This window comes from Anguilla anguilla, chromosome 8, assembly GCF_013347855.1.
Source record: "Anguilla anguilla isolate fAngAng1 chromosome 8, fAngAng1.pri, whole genome shotgun sequence".
NCBI lineage: Eukaryota > Metazoa > Chordata > Actinopteri > Anguilliformes > Anguillidae > Anguilla > Anguilla anguilla.
The window spans coordinates 52,261,533-52,282,502 of NC_049208.1; the positions used below are offsets into that span (position 1 = coordinate 52,261,533).

General features: G+C 39.7%; 3 protein-coding genes across 3 annotated transcripts in view; 1 reads left to right on the top strand and 2 right to left on the bottom strand.

Moving 5' to 3' along the window:
- Positions 1–20,970, bottom strand: part of LOC118234297 — a 63,589-nt gene that overhangs the window by 38,570 nt on the left and 4,049 nt on the right. The window lies entirely within an intron of this gene.
- On the top strand, positions 1,821–6,068 carry LOC118234292. Its single transcript, XM_035430729.1, has 3 exons — positions 1,821–2,020; positions 2,454–2,585; positions 2,952–6,068. The coding sequence occupies exons 2-3, from the start codon at positions 2,566–2,568 to the stop codon at positions 4,474–4,476; spliced, it is 1,545 nt and encodes a 514-aa protein (XP_035286620.1). The 5' UTR covers positions 1,821–2,020; positions 2,454–2,565; the 3' UTR covers positions 4,477–6,068.
- On the bottom strand, positions 14,951–20,054 carry LOC118234293. Its single transcript, XM_035430730.1, has 3 exons — positions 19,845–20,054; positions 19,266–19,412; positions 14,951–16,725 (listed from the first exon to the last, which is right to left on the bottom strand). Exons 2-3 carry the CDS (start codon positions 19,283–19,285, stop codon positions 15,210–15,212), a joined length of 1,536 nt encoding a protein of 511 aa, XP_035286621.1. The 5' UTR covers positions 19,286–19,412; positions 19,845–20,054; the 3' UTR covers positions 14,951–15,209.

Sequence of the window (20,970 nt, forward strand, 5' to 3'; positions counted from 1 at the left end):
TTGGGGGGCGGCCCAGTTTTTTTGGGGGGGGGGGACAAACAAACTGAAGCAGCACTTCATAGCTCAGCACAAAAATAAAAAATAAATAAATCTAAAACACCACAACACACTGTAATGTTGCCTAAACACTGGCCAGTAGCACTACTTGAACACATTTTGCCCTCCTTAATATAAAATATGTAGGTAGAGATGACAAAATGCCCATTTCACCTACATCACCTAAAGTTACCAACAGGCAACAGCTCAATTTCTAAATATGGAACTACTAAAGTCATATTAACTGCATAATCACATCAGCAGCAGCAGGGATAGCACATTAGTAGCAGCAGCAGCAACAGCAGCAGTAGGGATAGCACATTAGTAGCAGCAGCAGCAGCAGGGATAGCACATTAGTAGCAGCAGCAGCAGGGATAGCACATTAGTAGCAGCAGCAGCAGCAGCAGAAGCAGGGATAGCACATTAGTAGCAGCAGCAGCAGCAGCAGAAGCAGGGATAGCACATTAGTAGCAGCAGCAGCAGCAGCAGCAGGGATAGCACATTAGTAGCAGCAGCAGCAGCAGGGATAGCACATTAGTAGCAGCAGCAGCAGCAGCAGCAGCAGCAGGGATAGCACATTAGCAGCAGCAGCAGCAGCAGCAGCAGGGATAGCACATTAGCAGGAGCAGCAGGAATAGTATATTAGCAGCAGCAGGAAGAGTACAGCAGCAGAATGGCAGAATGAGCAAACGGTATAACAGGTAAGGTTGGTGATTTAAAGAGCTCTCCCATTAAGGTACAAGTATCATTGTGGTATAGCTCCAATTAGGATAAACATATCTACACACCAACATGAATAGCTCCCCTAGAATCTATTGAGTTAATGCAACATTGTTTGTTTTGGCTTGGAAGGTTTCTCAAAAATATTTAATCATATTTTGTTTTTTCTTTCTTTACTGATCAGGCCATCACTTCAACAATCAGGCCACGGAAAGGGAAGGGAAAACGAGACAGCCAGAAAACAATGATTGGACAATTGAAAACAATCATACAATTAAACAGGGGGAGCAGGACACAGAACAGAAGTTCCGCCATCTGGCGGCCCAACAAGAAAAACACAGACAGGAACACAGTACCATGACAAATATTAATATTTGATTTTATATATATATATATATATATATATATATATATAGCTGTTTTTTTAGATAAAGCACAATTTACTTTTAGTTTTGATGCTTAAGTACACATACTGCCCAGATGATTTCAGACTTTCAGAATTGTACATATAGTCTCTGTACCTCTGCATGTAACCCAGCTGAATTTTTAAAAATCCACCTCAAACACACTCAACCCAGTCACATTTTTCACTTTTCACATTTGCACTTTGACACAATGGAATAATTTTGTCAGCATATCAATTAAATTGGCCTGTTTCTTTGGTCATGCTCTTGGATTGATTAACTCTGGGGACCACCTAAGCTGGTCAGTTTAAGAAGAGCTCAAAAACAGAGCGAGGATTTAATTAAGGGTTTTTCCCATTTTTACCTTGTTCTCATTCTGACAACTCACAGTCGAAAAACAGAAATGAATCTTGTTAGGTCCTTTACAAGCTGGTATTGTGGTTTGTGTTCCATCGTACCATCATGCGACGTCAGCCTCCCTTCACGTGTCCTGTCACACTGTCTCTATGCTGCCTTTGCACTGCTGGGGATTTTCAGATCCTCTGGTGACTTCTGCTTTTTCTCTTTTTGTGTTCATGTTGTTTTTCCTCTGGCTGTGACTCAAAATAAAAATGAAAGTGTTTTTGACAGAAAAAAGTCAGCCCCCTTATGACTTTTTTTCAATAGGCGTGAGAGAATGCCAGTGCTATTACTTTATGCTTTAAAACCGTTTGCAGTTGGTTAAAAAAACACCAGCATGTGTGATTATGGCCAATTAGAAGACATTCCTTTACACCAGGGTGGAAAAACATCCCACCCTGCTTAGTCTATAAAAGTTAAGAGGCACAGGAAGACACACCTCTTAGAACTGACAAACACAGGTGAGAACATGGCTTTGTATGATTTCTCTTCATTGAGTTTTATGCTGCTGGAGCCTCATTTATGATTATACTTCACTGGATCTATGTCACTGATTGGATGAATCACAATGTCAGTGAAGTTAACTTCAAGACAACCTCATTTATACTGTTGTGAATTTCTATTTTGCATAGATTTATAGCTGGGTGGTTTTTGAGATAGTTGATTTCTTTAAGATTGAACCCACGTTTAGGACACAGGTTTCCAAGTGACTCCATTTGTACACCAGAACACTTCAATGTTCTTTGCCTTCTTGCCTTGCTTCTTTTCGTCGGAGAAGAAGATGACTGGATTTCCTGTCTGAGAGAATTGCACATAAGCAGAGGAAGCTTCTTCTGCTTTCAGTGTGTATCAGTGGGGTCAAAAGAAATGAATATTCCTTGATCTCTTTTTCAGGTACAAAGAAGGTCCCTCTCGTGCACATGCATGTGTGTTTCCTGGTCGGGAAACATTCCACATTTGTTTTCTTTCTGTGATTATAAGAGGACTAGTACCTGAGAATTCAACAATGGCACAATCTCACACAAGGTAAAGATATCTAACTGTAGGTGACATACAGTTTGCATGCAGCAGTTGGTTACTGTAATATTGGTATTTTTGTGCAGTGCAGATGGCAGATTTGTTGTACAGATGCCATTTTTGTCTCTGGTCTGAATCATTTGTTTGAGGGTGTAGGTTGGCATAAATGTATGGCAAGTAGTGTTTCAATTATTCGCCCTCAATTATTTGTTTACTGTATTCTGTTATTTTTTCTTCAGTTTCAAGATGATACTGTATTTGTCTCAGTGTCCTGGAAAATGTGTGTGTGTGTGAGTGTGTGTGTGCGTGTGTGTGTGGTAATAACTATGAATAAAGAAAAACACATACGTTGTTTCATTTCTCTTAATCTTTTAGTTGCACTACAACAAGAGAAGAAGCTACGTCAAACTTGTCAAATGTAATTAAGAACAGCAAACTGATTGTAACAAACCCCATACAAATATACCTGCTGAACACAGTCCAGGAAGATCTGGATGAAGATGGAGATATGGTCAGGAGATACACATTTGGACAAAATGACCCTCAAAAAAGGAACAGGACAATCCTGATGGTAGGAGAAACAGGAACAGGAAAGTCTTCACTCATCAATATGATGGTCAACTACATGCTGGGGGTAAAGTGGGAAGACAAGATCAGGTTTGAAATCATCCCGGTTGAAGGTGAAAGTGACCAAACTGAATCTCAGACCACTGTGATTACTGCCTATGAGATTTTTGGGCTGGAGGAACTGTCTGTTCCTTTTTCCCTCACAGTCATTGATACACCAGGATATGGAGACACAAGAGGTCTGGATAAAGATAAAAACATTGCTCAGAATCTGTACAAATTATTGAAATCTGTAAATGGTGTTCAACAAATAGATGCAGTTTGCCTTGTGGTAAAGGCATCTGAAAATCGCCTCAGTCCCAGCCAGAAGTACATCTTTGATGCCATCCTGTCCATCTTTGGGAAGAACATGGAGAAAAACCTCCTGACTCTCATCACCTTCTCAGACTGGATACCACCTCCAGCTCTTAATGCAGTTGTTAAGTCTGGCGTACCTTTCCGCAGAGACGAAGATAATGAACTTGTTCACTTCCTGTTCAACAACAACCTTTGTCTTCAGAATTATCAGAAGAAATATGAAAAATCATTAAAATTCAACTGGGATAGCGGAATTGAGAGCATGAGGGAGTTCTTCCAGACTTTGGATGGAATGGAAACTCAAAGCTTGAGGATAACTGAAAATGTCTTGAGAGAACACCAAAGACTGGAAGCTTGTATCCAGAGCTTGGATGAGCAGATCGAGGTGAGGCACATGAAGCAGAAGGCACTTGAGGACCAACAGAAAATTCTGGAAGAGCACAAAATGGACATGAGGAAAAATAACAACTTTACATATAAATACAATGTAGTCGTCATTAAGAAGGTCCCAATTAAGAACAAAGCAACTTGCTGCACCGTGTGTGAGGTAAACTGCCACTATCCAGGATGCTGGTGGGTAAAGGACCTACGATGGTGTTCTGTGATGGAGGACAACCAATGTACCGCCTGTCCCGGAAAATGCAGCTACACGGACCACAAAAAAGGCAATGAAATATATGAGGCAGTAAAAGAAGAAAAAACTGGAACTTTTGAGGACCTGAAAAAAGATACTGAAGGCAGAATACTCTCAGCAAAGGAAGTGATGTCCAAAATTCAGCAAGAAGTGAAGGACGGTGAGGCTGAAATGAGCAAACTGATCGAGAGGTCTTTCCAGTCCATTCTCAAGCTTAGACAGCATGCTCTGAAGTTTAATTCAGATTCTACTGTTAAGAGTATTCTCAGCCTGATTGAAATTCTGAAGGAGAACAAAGACATGGAGAAGGTGGAAAAACTGCAGGAGATGCTGGAGATGTGAGGAGATTAACAGACACGGGGAAGACGTGTGCTAAGTTGCATGCGCTTCTGCCTTTCAGAGTTGTATGGTCAGAATTATATGGTTGAGCAAACAAAGTAAACAAAGGTATATTCAGTCAGGATTATAACTTTACTTATGTCTACCTCTAGTGGTGGAACCTATTGTCTCCATAGAAACTGCTGAAGAGACACTCCCAGGCTCAGCAGAACAATATATGAGGTGTTCTGAGAAGTAATCACAATTAAATCCAGAAAGCAAGTGTTTGACAAGAAGGAAAATATGACAGTATGCTTGAGTGGTAAAATACTACAACTTGTTTTAGTTTTTTATATTGGATTGGTTTTAAGTTGATTTTTATTTACTAACTGGTGTGTTTTATTATTTAAAAAATTGCATCCATGAACAGCTTTTTTAGAAGTTGATTTAGTGTGTAATGTAGTTTTGGATTTGTGAAATACATGAAGCCCTGTACTCCATTAACTCCATAACTTTGTTTACTTTTTTTGAAATCCAGTTCTCCTCTGTTTATTGCTTTTAAGGCCAGTTCAGATCAAAACTATGAGGGCAGATCAGACTAGATTCGTTTTTTAACATCATAGAAAGGGTGTGAAGTTAAATCAATTTACTGTTTCCATAGCAACCAGTTAATTGGTTGACCGATTCCGTCTCATCTTCCAATTCAGGACTCAAGATTTGACCTGTAAACTTGTAACCTTCAGAGACCTCAAGTGGCCATCAGCACGAATTCTAATAAAAAACTTGTCTAAGGCAAATTACATTTATTCTGAAAACATCCTGAAACCCTATTGATTTTCTGATCTGAACTGGTTTGTGTAATGGTCTTTTGTTTTCTAATGTACTATGGAGTGCTTAATGTTTCCCCAGATCCCATAATCCTGATGTTGCATGGGTAATCAAGAATTGCGTAGGCCCAGATCCCTAGGTGGAGCTGTGTATAGATTACAAAAAACCTTTTGACATGAACTGCTTTGGTGGGAGGGGGAAAATATATATGCTCTGCTTTAGCTAGTGATAAAAACCATTATTTTCTCAATGAATATAGTTATGAATATAACCAATCTTTTACTTAATCCCTTTTTTTAGCCATTTACTGTTTAATTTGCTTACATAGGACTGTACGTGATGTATATTGCTGAAATTGTGCAACATGAGAATACCTTTCTTCATATCTGGACAATGAATAACAGGACCAATGGACCACGGGGAGGTTGATGCAGCTGATGTTCTGGAACCAGAAGAATCAAACTGAAAACAACAGCCAATGAGGAGTATCAAAGTGAATCTAATTGTAAAATGTAGAAGTGGAAACAAGGGGTTTGGGTGCCATCTTGGTCACCCTCCTTTGGTATAATCTCACTGATTCTATCCTTTCTGAAGCTCTTCCCATCTTCACTGTAGATGTAACATCCCTCTCATTCTGACTGATGTTCCAGTTAGATCAGGGCTCCTACAAGAAGCACTGAACTTCACCTTGTGCTGAAAATGTCAAATGCACTATGGTGTAATGTTCTGCGTTTTGTGAAACCCATAAGTTTGTGAAGATCTATGCATGAAATAAAGGGTTCAGATAAGATTTGTGTGCATTTGCTTTATTTGACTGAGTGCTCATGTGTTCTTTATCCTGAAGCCATTGTGTAATATCCTCCCACATTGATGGTCATGCCATACTGACCAGCGCCTTAAATCTTCCTGCTTCCTCAAATATAATAAATAGTTGTTATTTGAACTAATCAGCACCCCAGAATCACATATTTTTATTTACATCTCTAATAATGTCAAGACATACAATTGTGAACATTAGTTTCCTTTAATAGAAATCCTTTTTAGTTATTTTGGGCTCTGTCTTATGCGAGTTGGTTTGCTGACTTAAAAAAAAAAAATGTAGCGTTACTTTACTTTGACCTTCTAGGTTTCCTGTACAAAATAGCCAAACAGTCAGAAACTCCAAATCCCAATTCTTTGAAGAACTTCTTTTCCCACTGAAGAAAACACCTTGCCGATTATATACGCAGTAGCCATTCTTCATATGAGCCTGGCTGCCAAGTATGAACCCAGCTACTGACTCCTCCCTTTCAACTGATCCATCACCTGTTCCTTCCTCTCTTTTGCTGTAGTTTTTTTTTTGTTTGTTTGTTTGTTTTTCACATAAGACCAAAACTCTTCCTCCAGGAGAAATAAAACCGTAATATTCGGGAAATGACCGTTATCATATGCTACCTCCTACAAATAAGACCGGAGTCTTGAGTAAAAGAGAAAAAACGGGTCCTTTTTATTCTATACCGGTTTCATATTTTATGGACGGAAATACGGAAATACTAGCTTTATTTTTTTCTAATTCGTTAAAATGTTTTGCGGGCAATAACATACGACATTTAACATTTCCCCCAATTACTGGTAACAGACTACCAAGCCTGCTTGTGCTTTAGCCTACTCGGTTTTTGACGGCTTAGAGAAGGGAATATATATCTGAATCACACTTCAATAAGGTACACTGCAATTGGCATCAAAAATCACAATGCACACTTCACAGAGCCAAGTAGGAGAAAATAGTTAAAGCCAAACCAAACGCATTAGTTAGGCACCGCAACCCAGACGGAGCGTAAAGCAAACCAACACCATGCAGATAGGCAAGCCCCTCAAATTAATGGCAGGCAAAGCACGAAGACATGCTCAAGCACAGCTGGGTTAGCTGACCCAGCGAAAGCGGGGAGATCGGGTTTGACGTGAAAACAACAAACAGATAAACAAAAAAGAAATGCTCGAGCTAGCTAACCAGCTCCGCGCACTACTTATCAAAATAAGGCCATATAGTATGAGCGGAAGCATGCTCACTCGCGGTAGCTGGCTAGCTAGTTTGCAACATACAAACTAACAAAACAGAAGGAAGGAACGGCGGTCTATTCAAGCATCCGCCGTTTACTCAAAATAAACCTTCAAGCAAAACAAACATACTGCTCAAAAACTACATGCACAGAAAGCATTTACACCTAAAACATAAAGGCTACCAAGCAGTGGCGGCTGTTGATAAAATTTTGGGGGGGACAAACAACCTGAAGCAGCACTTCATAGCTCAGCACAAAAATAAAAAATAAATAAATCTAAAACAACACAACACACTGTAATGTTACCTAAACACTGGCCAGTAGCACTACTTGAACATATTTTGCCCTCCTTAATAATATAAAATATGTAGATAGAGATGACAAAATGCCCATTTCACCTACATCACCTAAAGTTACCAACAGGCAACAGCTCAATTTTTAAATATGGAACTACTAAAGTCATATTAACTGCCACTGTTACATTCTATGAGGTCATAAAAAGAGTAGGAAAATATTAGCTAACTCCAGGTCATTTATAGAGCCTTCTGCTGGACAAAATATGAATATGTGAATGCTGAAGTTTAAAGGAGACAACAAAATTCACCAACCCACGGAATATCCCGGGATTATCGGAGCTCTCACTTTCATCGTGGCCACCCAAAGCCAACTCAAAGGCTCCACAAAATTTCACACAGTCTATTATTCTGGACAGAATGTGCTGATTATGTCACCTCGTCGTTGTGCCTTCTAATGCCAATCCTGTAGCCTTCACCTAGCTGTTCAGCAATGCTAAACCTGCCAAAAAATGTAGTCTCATACTATTGTCTAGATGGCTGCGGCTACTTTCGTAGGTGACAAAGATGCGAACCCCTTAGAGGGGTCCGGGGGCATGCCCCCTGGGAATTTTTTTTTTTTTTAAATATCAGATTTAAAATGTGGATTTATAGTTGATTTTAGCATGAGGATATAGGGAAAAACTCACCATAGAATAAATGTAATCTTACTGCTACAAAAGTAATGTAAGGGGGACATCAGTTTTTATAATGGCGTGGCAAGGTGTGTTCTATTACACACATTATTTAACTGACTGGTACGGACTAGTTTAACTTACGGCACAGTGGTGACTGTTGAGCTGAAAATCGAGGAGGCAGAAAACTTCGCCTGATTGATTGAAAGTCAAGACTAATATTTTCCTTGATTAACAATTCTGCCCACGATCTGAATTGTCATGATTTTCTGGGAAATGGACCCAAATGCAGAGAGTAAAAAAACTCATGTGTCAAAAAGGGAAATGCACATAAAGACTTTAATTTCAACAGGAGCAAAGACGGAAAACAAAAAGGAGGCCACGCAGGGCAACTCTCGAAAAAACACAAAGAAATCCTTCAAAAAACAGAAAACAGAATAAAAATCCAAAAATCCCCCCTCCCCAAAAAAAAAAAAACACAGAACTAGGGCAGGGCAGAACTCAGGAAGGCAGAAAAAGGGCAGGAACGCAGGCAGGAACACACAGGCGAAACTCACAGATGGAAACACAGTCAGAAACACACGCTGAAACACAACAGAACACACAGGCAGAAACACAAATGCAAACACTCACAAGGAACCAGCACCCAAGTCAGGGAAACAAAGAACTTAAATAGACAGGGCAAATTATCAGACACAGGTGAACTCAAAGAACTATCAATCCAAAGAGGGAAGGGATAGCAAGACACGAACAAATACAATTGAACAGTTGAATAATTGAAAACAATAAAACAATTAAACAGAGGGGAAACCAATGAGGGAGAACGAGCTGAAACACAAAACTGAAGTGCCACTATCTGGCGGCCAAAAAAGGAAAAACAAAAACAGAAACACAGAACCATGACATGAATAATTCAATTGTAGATAAACACAGTTTCTTTCGTCACGCCATGTTCTGAAGATAAAATAAATTCAAAATAAATTATAAACTCAAAAATGCCCTCTAACCTGTGCTCGTTCAAATGACAAAATCTGCATAAGATATTCCAGATCTTTGCCACGATGACATTTTCGGAGTGTGTACATTTATCCAATTTTTAATACGCTAATGTCGATTGAAATGTGCACAATTTTGCAATGCAAATAAAATGTTTATTCATCTAAACGAATTGAGGAGAACTGTCTCTCGAGTTATACGGGACGTTTATTGCTAATGTGTGAGCTAACCATGGCTAGCCTACCTAGCTCTGGCAAGCTGGTACAGATTTTAGTTTTGTTTCATCAATGGCTATCTCAGAAAAAAGTTGGGGGGGGGGGGGTGGAGTCATGTTTCTGTGAAAGTGCGGGTGTCACAACACACGCGGGTGCGACGCGCCTGGCGATGTGATCAACTCGTTAGTTCAGTTAATCAAAGACCTAGGAATTCCAACTTTTCACAATGTTTTCAAAAATATTTTAGCCAAAGACCTGGAGCTGCCATCTAATATGGATTCATGAAATATACATATAACGTGTGTCATGTTTAAAAATTGCATGGGGAAAATAAAAGTCAGTGAGATGGTAGCCTATTTCTAGGATAGCAGTGGACAAGTAGAGCTGTAGCCTGCCTGGGCTTCTACTCTATTTAGCTCAACCATATGAATGAGCCATGTTTGCTACATTTTTTGATGAGCTCATGAATCACATAATGGTTTTGACTTTTTATTTAGAACTGGGACTGAAAACAACAGAAAGCCTCAAGAAATATTAAACCTGGCAGCCAAAAATCACAGGCAAAGGCAGAGTAAGAAGTCTCCAACAATGCAGAACCAGCCTCAGCCGCACCAGCAGCTATGCAGGAAAGGGCTCCCTCTTTAGGCCTGACGGTGAAGCTACACTATACGCGGCTATAGAGCGCGCTCTTCTGCTTTCCATGTAGATGTTGTAGGGCCAAAATTATTTCAGAGCAAACAGTTACACTTATTTACCAAGGACTTCTCGTTGTCCCTAATGTGAAACAGGCAATAGCAACAGTAGATGACAGCTACCAAAATAAACTGTCAAAGGTGTATTCAGTCAGGATTGTAACTTTACCTCTAGTGGCAGAACCTGTCCATCTCTCCATAGAAACTACTGAAAAGACTCTTAGGCTCAACATAACGACGTGACAGGAATTTTTTATTTTTGAATTGTCTTGAAGTGGATCTTTATTTACTAGCTGGTATGTTTTATCATTTGAACAAATATCCACGAATAGAAGTTTGTATTTAGTGTGTAGTGTAGTTTTCTATTTGTGAAACGCATGTAGTGTCAAGTAAGAATCTAGTGAAAACTGTAGTTGGGAGTGAGAACTTCCGGGGAAGTACTTTACTGTTCCAGTATCTTGAGTACTGTCAGCCTTCATTGCAGGTAGATAGAACTTTTTTAAACTGTGTTTGAAATCCAGTTCTCCTGTTTACTGCTTTAAGGTCGATTCAGATCAAAACGATGAGTGCAGATCAGACAGGATGAATTTTTTAAAAATAAGAGAGAGTCGGCACTGAATTTATCTCATCTTTAAACTTGGGACTGAAGATCTGACATACTGAATCCATGGAAAACTGGATGGTATAAGACAAATGGCATTCTGCACGCATTATAAAACAGAATTGCACAGGCCCAGAGTATCTGTGTATAGGTAAAAAACAAGCCTTTAGACTTTAACTGCTCTGGTGGGAGGGGGAAATCATCTTTAGCTAGTGACAAAGACCATTATTTGTTCAATGAATAAAGTTATGAATATGACCATTTACTTTTTTCCGCCCTGCTATTTACTGTTTGAATCTGTTTTACATGGACTGTCGAGTTATATGTTATATGTATATGTATACATATGAAGTTATATGTATTGCAGAACTTGTTTAACATGTGTATACCTTTCTATTTATCTGCACCACAAATAACAACAGCACAAAAGGACCATGCTTGCATTCATGGGATTACATCTGCAATTGAAAGATGTGTTCTGATTCTGACTGATGTTCCAGTTAGTTTGGGGCTCCTACAAGAAGCACTGAACTTCACCATCTGCTGTAACTACTAAATTCACTGTGGGGTAATGTTTTGTGTTCTGTGAAGCCCATTCGGTTGTGAAGATCTTTGCATGAAATAAGAGGTTCAGATTAGATTTGTGTGCGTTTGCTTTATTTGATTGTACTGATGTGTTCTTTATCTTGAAGCCATTTCATTGTTTCATTGTCTCCCACATTAATGGTCACGCCATACTAACCTTGTGTCTTAAATATCCAACCTGCTTCCTCAAATATAATAAATTGCTGTAATGTGAACTAATCAGCATCGCATTGATCTTCCTTCTTTTTTCTTCTTTTTTTGTCGATATTTGCAAGGGGAAAACTGTTAATCAACAAAACTCACACATCCTGTAACCACACTCCTCCTGCACAGTCCTTATAAAATGGAGAAAAAACACTAAATATATGACTAAGGACACCGCGATTTATTATGATTTCCAAGCCAGAACTGTCGATCCAGCAGCATACAAGCACGTTTTTTATGAATTAGAACAAAGAATGAAGGAAAGAAATCAATATATTAAATGTTACATTATTCGCTATAACATGACATTAAAGAAGCAAAGTTGCGAATATATTTTATGATGCCAAAAAGCTTCAAAGTATTGCAGTCTATGCGGATATCACCAAGCTTATAAATGGCTTCACAGAAAGAAAGGTTTCTTTAGAATTGAGTGAAAAATTCAAGACATAAATTTTCAAACAATATATCTGTGCAATAGAAGTCATAAATTCACCTCTCCTGAGGTTAAGGAATTTCAGGGGGATGCTTGTGCTTACAGGCAAGTCCAAAGAGACTAGTAACATTGCAGTCTTCGGCCTTGATCGTATGGCACTTCCCGTTAGAAAACCCTGGTGCTCCTAAAATAGTCACATTTGCTTGTATGTTCTCTCATCACAAGCATGGCACAAGCAAGGGCGTTACGCGCCATACCACTTAAGAAAGCAGGGCAAACACATGGAAACTGTGCTTATATATCTGTTATAATTGATATTTATAAAGAACAAAATTACCCTGACGGTGGCTTGTGATCATCGGCAAACTCGTCAACATTGGTCTGTTAAGGAGTAGTCCTTCACCAGTTCAGGTGTTGGTTAATTTATTGTATTTAATTATTAATTGATTTCATTTGTTAATTAATTTGTAATTGAAACCCAGGTGCAACTGATTGGCTCAGCCTATTTAAGAGACTGTCAGTAGAGGCAGGGAGAGGGAAGGTGAGCCACTACTATCATTTGTACTGCTGGTGCTTTTAAAATAAATTATTAGTATTTTTCAAGTCTTATTTTCTCAGTTGTTTTTAAGCTTTTTTAGATTGGCAAAGACAGTGTCCCCAAGCTTTGAGGTTCAATACTCTGCCCTGGGGACCTCTTTCTAAGACAAACTAAAGAGCCCATCTGACAGTGACAGTCCTATTTACCTGTACCTACTTTAAAAAAAGCTGTGATTTTTGTTTCATTGTATTCTGGAATTGTGTTCGAGGAGAAAAGAGAAAGCAAGTAATCTTCTACTGGGGTGTTGGAGTAATGGTAAATGGACTGCATTTATATAGCGCTTTTATCCAAAGCGCTTTACAATTGATGCCTCTCATTCGCCAGCGCAGTTAGGGGTTAGGTGTCTTGCTCAAGGACACTTCGACATGCCCAGGGCGGGGTTTGAACCAGCAACCCTCTGACTGCCAGACAATCGGTCTTACCTCCTGAGCTATGTCGCCTCCGGAGTAGCTGGAGCCGGCTGGGAAGGTGGGCCAGATATGGGCGGCACACAGGAAAGTGGTTGCTCTGTTTTACTTCATTTTGTCTTTGTTATTTTAGCTTGTTTTAGTTTATTGTTTTTGCCTGGGACCCGCGAGGGGGAAGGGTGAAGGTGTCCGTTTATTTTATTTTGTGTTTGTGTGGGTGCACTCTATCTCTCTCCATACAACAATCAACGGTGTTCCGTGGGACTGCCCCCTCCCAGGGGTGTCACACTGTCGAGTGTCAGTTTGTTTTTTTAAGAAGTCTAAATAGCAGAAAATCAATGTGGCAGACATTAGATATTATTGGTTCAAAATTAGGTGGTTTGGTGGATGTACGTCAAATGGCATGGCTGTAAAAACCTTTTCAACGTTGCAATTTTGCAGGTGTAGAGTTCCAGTTGCTTGCATGTCATGCATAATACATTGGCAGCTGTACCGTACATGCCTGCCAAATTTCATGAGTTTTTAAGCATGGGAAAGGGGTGACAGTGTAGGGAGAAGCATAAGAAAAAATACAAGAAGAAGAAGAAGAATAATCATAGCAAAAACAATAGGGGTCCTATTGCAAGCAGCAATTTCGGGGGCCAAGCACAAAGGGAGAACTAAAAATATAACTGATAACATGAAACCATAGAACACGTTTATATTACTGGGAAATAATAACAAAAGTTGGCTAGTATTTTTGTGGCAGGGGCAAGACACTCTTGGTGCTCAATGTTTAATAAAGTAACAGTATTTCTCTCTACTGCCACAATCCACTCTCAAAATGATAACAAGAATATCAGAACGCAACTTCATATTACTGGTAAATAGTAACAACATCAATATTTCCATGTATTTCTCTACATGTTCAATATATTTATATAATATATTTAGTGTTTTTTCTTCATTTTATAAGGACTGTGCAGGAGGAGTGTGCTTTCAGGATGCGTGAGTTTGCAAATATAAATGGAAATATAAATGGAAAAAGAACAAAGGTCCATGCTGTGCTGATTAGCACAAAAAAACAAGAATTTATTACATTTATATTATAGTTCTATAATTTGCCAGTGGTAAAAACACAAGCTTTTAGATGTCAGTTTATAGCTAGTGGCTGTAAAGTTGGCTACAAGACAACAGATAAACTTCATTATTTTAATTCAAGCCTTGCCCTAATTCATTAAAGCACTCATAAAACATTAAACTTTTAATACATTGGCCTCCACAAACGTGCAGGTTTCACAGGACGCAAAACATCACACCACAGTGAATTTTGCAGTTTCAGCAGATAGTGAAGTTCAGTGCTTCCTGTAGGAGCACTGATCTAGCTGGAACATCAGTCAGAACGAGAAGAATGTTACATCTACAGTGAAGATGGGAAGAGCTTCATAAAGGGTGGAATCAGTGAGATTTTACCAAAGGAGGGTGACCAAGATGGAACCCAAAACCCTTGTTTCCACTTCTACTTTTTACAATTAGATTCACTTTGATACTCCTCATTGGCTAACTTATTTCACATGGACATGCAAGTTGTACAAACATTGTCCATTAGTTGGGTTGTTATCCAGATAGAAAGGTATTCACATATCGCACAAGTTCAGCAATACACAAACAGTAAATAGCTGAGAAACAAAGGCATTTAAGTAAATGATTGCTTGTATTCTTAACTATTTTCATTGAGCAAATAATAGTCTTTGTCAATAGCTAAAGCATACATACCGTGAGCTCCATAATACATTTTTCTTGATTTGGCTTTGTACTCCACAATTTTATATTTACACTCAAACAATGCAAAAGCTGTTAAAGCATAGTTTTCAACTTTTATTAAAGGGTATTTTCATGTTGGTATCACCATGCAGAAATAACATTACTTTTTATAAATGCCCCCCCCCCCCCCCCCAACCCTGCCCCCTATTTCAAGGAACCATAATGTTTGGAACAAATGGTTTCATCAGGTTTCTAATTGGTCAGGTGTCTTCAATTGCTTTATTACACTGTTAAATTCTCACCCTAATAAAGAAACACTTTTCTGACTGATCAGGAATGCCCAGGAGGCAGGCGTGGATGTGTCAGGTACTACTGTCTGCAGAAAACTTAACGCATAGAACTACAGAGGCTTCACTGAATATGCGTGCTCTCCGTGTGTGTTAATCTCCTCACACAGTCTTCTTCAGCATCATCTGCAGCATTTCCGCCTTCTCCGTGTCTTCGTTCTCCCTCAGCATTTCAATCAGCCTAAGAATGCTCTGAGGAGTAGAACCTGAATCAAACTTCAGAGCGAACTCTCTCAGCTGGAGAATGGACCGGTAACACCTCTTCATCAGTTTGGTCTTCACAGCCTTCATGTCCTTCAGCTCTTCTTCAAGTCTGGATATGTCTGTGGCTAGTTTGCGCTCGGCATCTTTTCTAGGATCCTCATGTGTTATTCTTTCTTCGTCTTCTTTTTGGTGGCCCTCGGAGCTGCAGGTTTCAGGAACGGCTTCATATTGATTGCCCCATAATTTTCTGTATATAGTAGCACATAATCTACGTATAGCATGCCATATGATCAATCCCAGATTCTTTAAAATTAAGTATATACAGGAACACCATGGAGTGTGGCGGTTTGCCTCAGACACAGTGCTGGAAGTTGCATGTTGCTCAGCTGCGCATGTGTTCTGATGGGTGTTACTTGTCCTCATGACCTCTTTGTGCTCTTCCAGTCTTTTCTGCAGCTCCTCAAGTGCCCTGTGCTTCTCCTCCTCCTCTTTAATCTGACTCGCCAAGTTCTGGATACCCTCTTCCAGGCTCCAACGTTCCCTCAAAACGTTTTCGGTCATCTTCATGCATTGCGGTTCCATTTTATCTAAAGCCTGAAAAAACTCTCTGAAGCTCTCTGCTCCATTATCCCAGGCTGTTTTAAATGTTTCTTCGTATTTCTTAGCAAACTTCTGAAGAGGAAGGTTGTTGAACAGGAAGTGAACAGGGTCATTATTTTTATCTTTGAGGAAAGGTGCACCAGACTCAGAAACTGGCTTAAGAGCTGGAGGTGGCATCCAGTCTGAGAAGGTGATGAGAATCATGAAGTTTTTCTCCATGTTCTTCCCAAAGACAGACAGAATGGCATCAAAGATGTATTTCTGGCTGGGACTTAGGCGATATTGAGATGCCTTCACCACGAGGCAAACTGCATCTATTTGTTGAACATCACTAAAAGATTCCAAGAATGTGTACAGATTCTGAGCAATGTTTTTATCTTTATCCAGACCTCTTGTGTCTCCATATCCTGGCGTATCAATGACTGTGAGGGAAAAAGGAACAGACAGTTCCTCCAGCCCAAACATCTCATAGGCAGTAATCACAGTGGCTTGAGATTCAGTTTGATGCCTTTTGCTTTCATCTGGAATGATTTCAAACCTGATCTTGTCTTCCCACTTTACACCCAGCATGTAGTTGACCATCATATTGATGAGTGCAGACTTCCCTGTTCCTGTTTCTCCCACCATCATGATTGTCCTGTTCCTTTTTTGGGGGTCCTTTTTTCCAAACGTGTATCTCCTGACCACTCCCTCTTCATTCAGAGGTTCCTGGACTTTCAGCAGGTATGTTTGTTTGGGTTCTGTTGCAATCTGTACACTGTTCTTAATTACATCTGACCACTTGGATGTAACTTCTTCTCTTGTTGTAGAGTAACTAAAAGATTAAGAGAAATAAAACAACTTGTGTTTTTATTTTGTTCTTTATAACAATTACCCCCCCCCCCTCCCCGACACACACACACACACACACACGACATTGAGACAGATACAGTATAATATTATAGTTGAAGAGAAAATTATTTTAAAAATTTGTCAGCCTTAGTCAATAGTCCTCATGATTCATGAATAGATGGGCAGATAGTTACTCAGTTTACACAGAGTACAATTAGTATATCATTTGATGCACATAATTAAAACACTCCTTTGCCATAGATTTGCACCAACATTCCCACAAACAAATAATTCAGACCAGAGACAAAAATTCAATCTGTGCAACAAATCTGCAATACTCCAAAATATCAACTGTACAAAAATGTCCAGTGGGCTTTATGTTGAGTACATATCTAGGCACCTATGAAAGGATACGGGTGAATTCAGAACCTTGTAAAGACCCCAAAACACACCTTAGGCTGTGTTCGAAACTGCATACTATCCGTACTTATCATCCTAACTGTGACGTAAAATTAGAATTTAGTGCACTGCTGTGATGTTCTGTGCAAGGACCCACACGCAGACCAGGGAAATCCAAAAAACGTTGTCTTTATTCAGTCCGAGGTTCGAAGCCAGGTAATCAGAGAGAGTACGGTGCCGAATCGAGTTTCCAAAAGAAGAGTGAAAAAACAAGCGAAAAATCAAAAACTAGGAAATCAGAGCGGCCAAGGTACAAAGGGACAGGCAAAAGAGAAGTCAAGGCAAAGCGAAGGTCAAACCAGAAGCAAACAAAACCAAAAGGGGCAGGCAAACTCGAAGTCGTACAAAGGGGTGTCTCAGGAATCTCAATAGACAAAGGCTTACTAACAATCGGCACAATGAATTCGATCAACGTTCTGACGCTGAACTGGTGGAAAAGACTGACATTTATACACTGGGGAAGGTAACAATCAAGGAGGGGTTAAGTGAGTGAGGGAGGAGTAACAAACAACATCCAGGTGAAGAACATTAGGATAACTAATAAAATGACAGGGGATTGACAAAACGCGGACTGGAATCACATAGATAACAATGATAATAGACGGCCTGGGTGAAGCAGGTAAAACACGTGCAGAGAGAGAGAGGTGCAGTCAGAGCAAGAGACAGGTGCAGGCAATTGCAGAACTCAGCGTTAGAGCAGGCTAGAAAGAAAAGGGGCGGAGCTACAGCGCAGCATGGAAGAGGGGAGACTGGTTAATGTATTAGTATAGTGATCTAAACTATCAAAAACCCAAAACTAGTGTGTGTTAGTCCATTAGTAATATTCACATGTTAGTATATTAGTGAGGTTAGTATCTTACAATCTACAAATTAGTAGGGATTAGTAGAAATTAGTAAAACTAGAAATAAGCAGGAAGTAAGTAAAGCGAGACTGGAAAGAAGGGGGGAAACCACGAAAACCCGGAACCACCCGAATAGTGAAATCACACAAGTACAGGGGAGTGAAGCAGCTCAGGGAACACAGACACAGAGACAGTACTGGGGAGACAAGTGACCGGGAATACAGACTACAACAACTGCATACTGACTAACTCACACTGCATAGTACATCTGTTTTGTGTAGGTAAAAAGTTCCTGGATGTGTACTACGGCTGCGTTACAAACTCCAAGCTACCTGTACTTAGCATACTTACTGGTTAGTAAAACAAGTATATAGCGTGTTCTCACTGCATAGCATGTTCCATTTGAGTAGGCGAAAAGTGCCAGATGTATACTGGATTAGCAAGCATTTTGGAGTATGCAATCCCTCTTACACAATGTTCAAGAGACCCATAATACATTGTGGCTGAAAGTCCATCATCTGGGCAACCAATCATATGCTGTGATTTAAGGAAGTCTTTCTGAAGAAACAACTATGGCAGCAGCTGCCCCATAATTCTTTTTTTTTTTGTATTATGTAAAAAAAAATTGCCTATTTTTTCGTTCGAGGCTGTGATCAGGCGGATTCACCTTTCTCAAATCTGCAAAATTGATTATGTTGTAGATCAATACCATGCGACCAGGATTTACCAGCCTCAGTGAAGCTCATAAACTTCAGTGGTCACTTCAGGTATTGCAGTTTATTAATGGTAATTACTTCAGGCACTTGATTAATTTAGCTCCCTCATTTTAGCCTGACTACATGTTTAATAGAAATATATTTTTGTGTGTTTTTTTTTTTTTTTTGAAGAACCACTCACACAAACACACACACACACACCAACAAACTCAAAAATACAATGTAGGCTTAAGCTCTAGAGAAGACTGAATTAAAGAATAAAGTCCATTCGAATGGTGCATATAATTGATGTTGGTGTGAACATCATAATAAACCTCCTAGGTTTTGTATTATTCTATTGTGTATACTCTGTTCTCATTGGACAATCTGTAGAGTTTGCTACCGGTCAATAAACATCACCTAAAAGGAACCTATCAACTTTTGAATATCTAAAAGCTACTGTACAACAATATTACCTTTACCACCTCTACAGTATGTGTACTGTAGAAACTGCAGTCACATATTACCTTGTGTGAGATTGTGCCATCCCAGAGTTTGCAGTTACCAGTCCTCTTTGAATCACAGAAAGAAAACAATGACTGAATTTTTGGAAAGTCGTGAAAACTCAATCAGGAAACTGGCATGCATGTGCATGAGGGGAACTGTCCCTGCACCTGAAAAAGAGACCAAAAAAAAAAGAAAGTCATTTAATTTGACAAGCTAAACCCCACTGATGCACATTGAAATCAGAAGTTAGCTTCCATTGCTCATGTTGCAGGTCCCTCACACACACCCTCTGCCTCTCCTGCGTAAGTAAGCAAGGAGAGGAAACAAAGAACACTGAAGTGTTCTGATGTACAGTACAAATGTAGTCTCTCTGAAACCCGTGTAAACGCGGGTTCAGTCCTCAGGAGATAAACTTCTTCAAAATACCATCCGGCTACGAATGTATGCAAATGACAAACTCCCAACTGAGTATAAATAAGCTTGTTTTGAAGTTAACGTCACTGACATCTTGAAGCAAACGATCGGTAATACAGATCCAAACAGCCTAAAATGCCAGAATGCATCAAGAATGAAGAGAAACCACACAAAGCTGCTCTCACCTGTGTTTTCCAGATCGTCTGCAGACCCAGGTGGTGTGTCTTGCTGTGACTCTTAACTCATATAGTCTGAGCAGGGCGGGATGTCCTTCTGCCTCGGGGTAAAGAAATGTGTTCTAATTGGCCATAATCGCATATGCTGATGATTTTTTAACCAATTGCTTACCATTTTAAAGAATAAATTAATAACCCCCTGCATTCTTTCTTTCTCATTGGAGAAGAGACAGAATGGGAATGATCATATTTATTCTGTCAGAAACACTTTCACTTTTGAGTCGCAGCTAGCTAGAGGAAAAACATGAACCCACAAGAGCAAAAAAGCAAGAGCCATCAAAAGAATTGCATCGTGGCAGAGTGCACTGCACAGTGAATAAGTATTATGCCAGCTGTGCCTGATGTTTAAAAAATTCAGTTTTCTGCTTTTTGTAACTGATTTACATGGTACAACAGGACAGTTTCCTTTAGTTCATGGTTCTTGTAGTTCTATTTTAGCTTTGCCTTCAGATTAAATTTAATGGGATTCAGTAAATTAATGGAAATAGATGATACTTAAATATTTATGTTTACTGCACAAACAAAAAACCTCATTCCATATGGTCCCCTTGATACAAACCAATATCATTACAGCAGGTGTAGGTTTGTAGGTTCAATATTTTGTAATATGCATCACTTTTCAAAACTGATTTTCTGTTATAAAATGAGCAGAGCCAATTAAGAATTCACTGGGTGGTTGGGGTGGCTGTTGATTTTAAAAGACATGTTGTCCAGTTATACAGGGAGATTAGGAGAAAACTAAACAAACACATCCACTCAAATTAAATAATGAAGAGAGAGCACCCCCTTTTCATTTCTGTTTAACTGAAATCTCTTTTCGGTGTTTGTTTGGTGTGAACTCCCCTTTGGGCACGTCGCTGGGGACGAGCATTAGGCCGAGAGATCGGAGGCAGGTGTTTCTCCAGTGACACGTTTCCCCAGCTTCAGCTCCTTGGGGAGGGCTCCACCTGCTGGAGGTCGGTGGTACGGCACCCAGGAGAGGCCCTACGGAAGCGCTACGGAAAATTCCACCCGCACCCAATACGACCACACTGCAGCCTGCAGCAGGAACGTTCCCGAAATGTTTGTTTTGTTT

Excerpts from the sequence above, each read along its gene's own strand:
- LOC118234292 (XM_035430729.1), top strand. The coding sequence starts at position 2,566 with ATGGCACAATCTCACACAAG. Across the intron at positions 2,586-2,951 it reads ATGGCACAATCTCACACAAG|TTGCACTACAACAAGAGAAG; the intron begins GTAAAGATATCT and ends TTAATCTTTTAG.
- LOC118234293 (XM_035430730.1), bottom strand. The coding sequence starts at position 19,285 with ATGGCACAATCTCACACAAG. Across the intron at positions 16,726-19,265 it reads ATGGCACAATCTCACACAAG|TTACTCTACAACAAGAGAAG; the intron begins GTAATATGTGAC and ends TTAATCTTTTAG.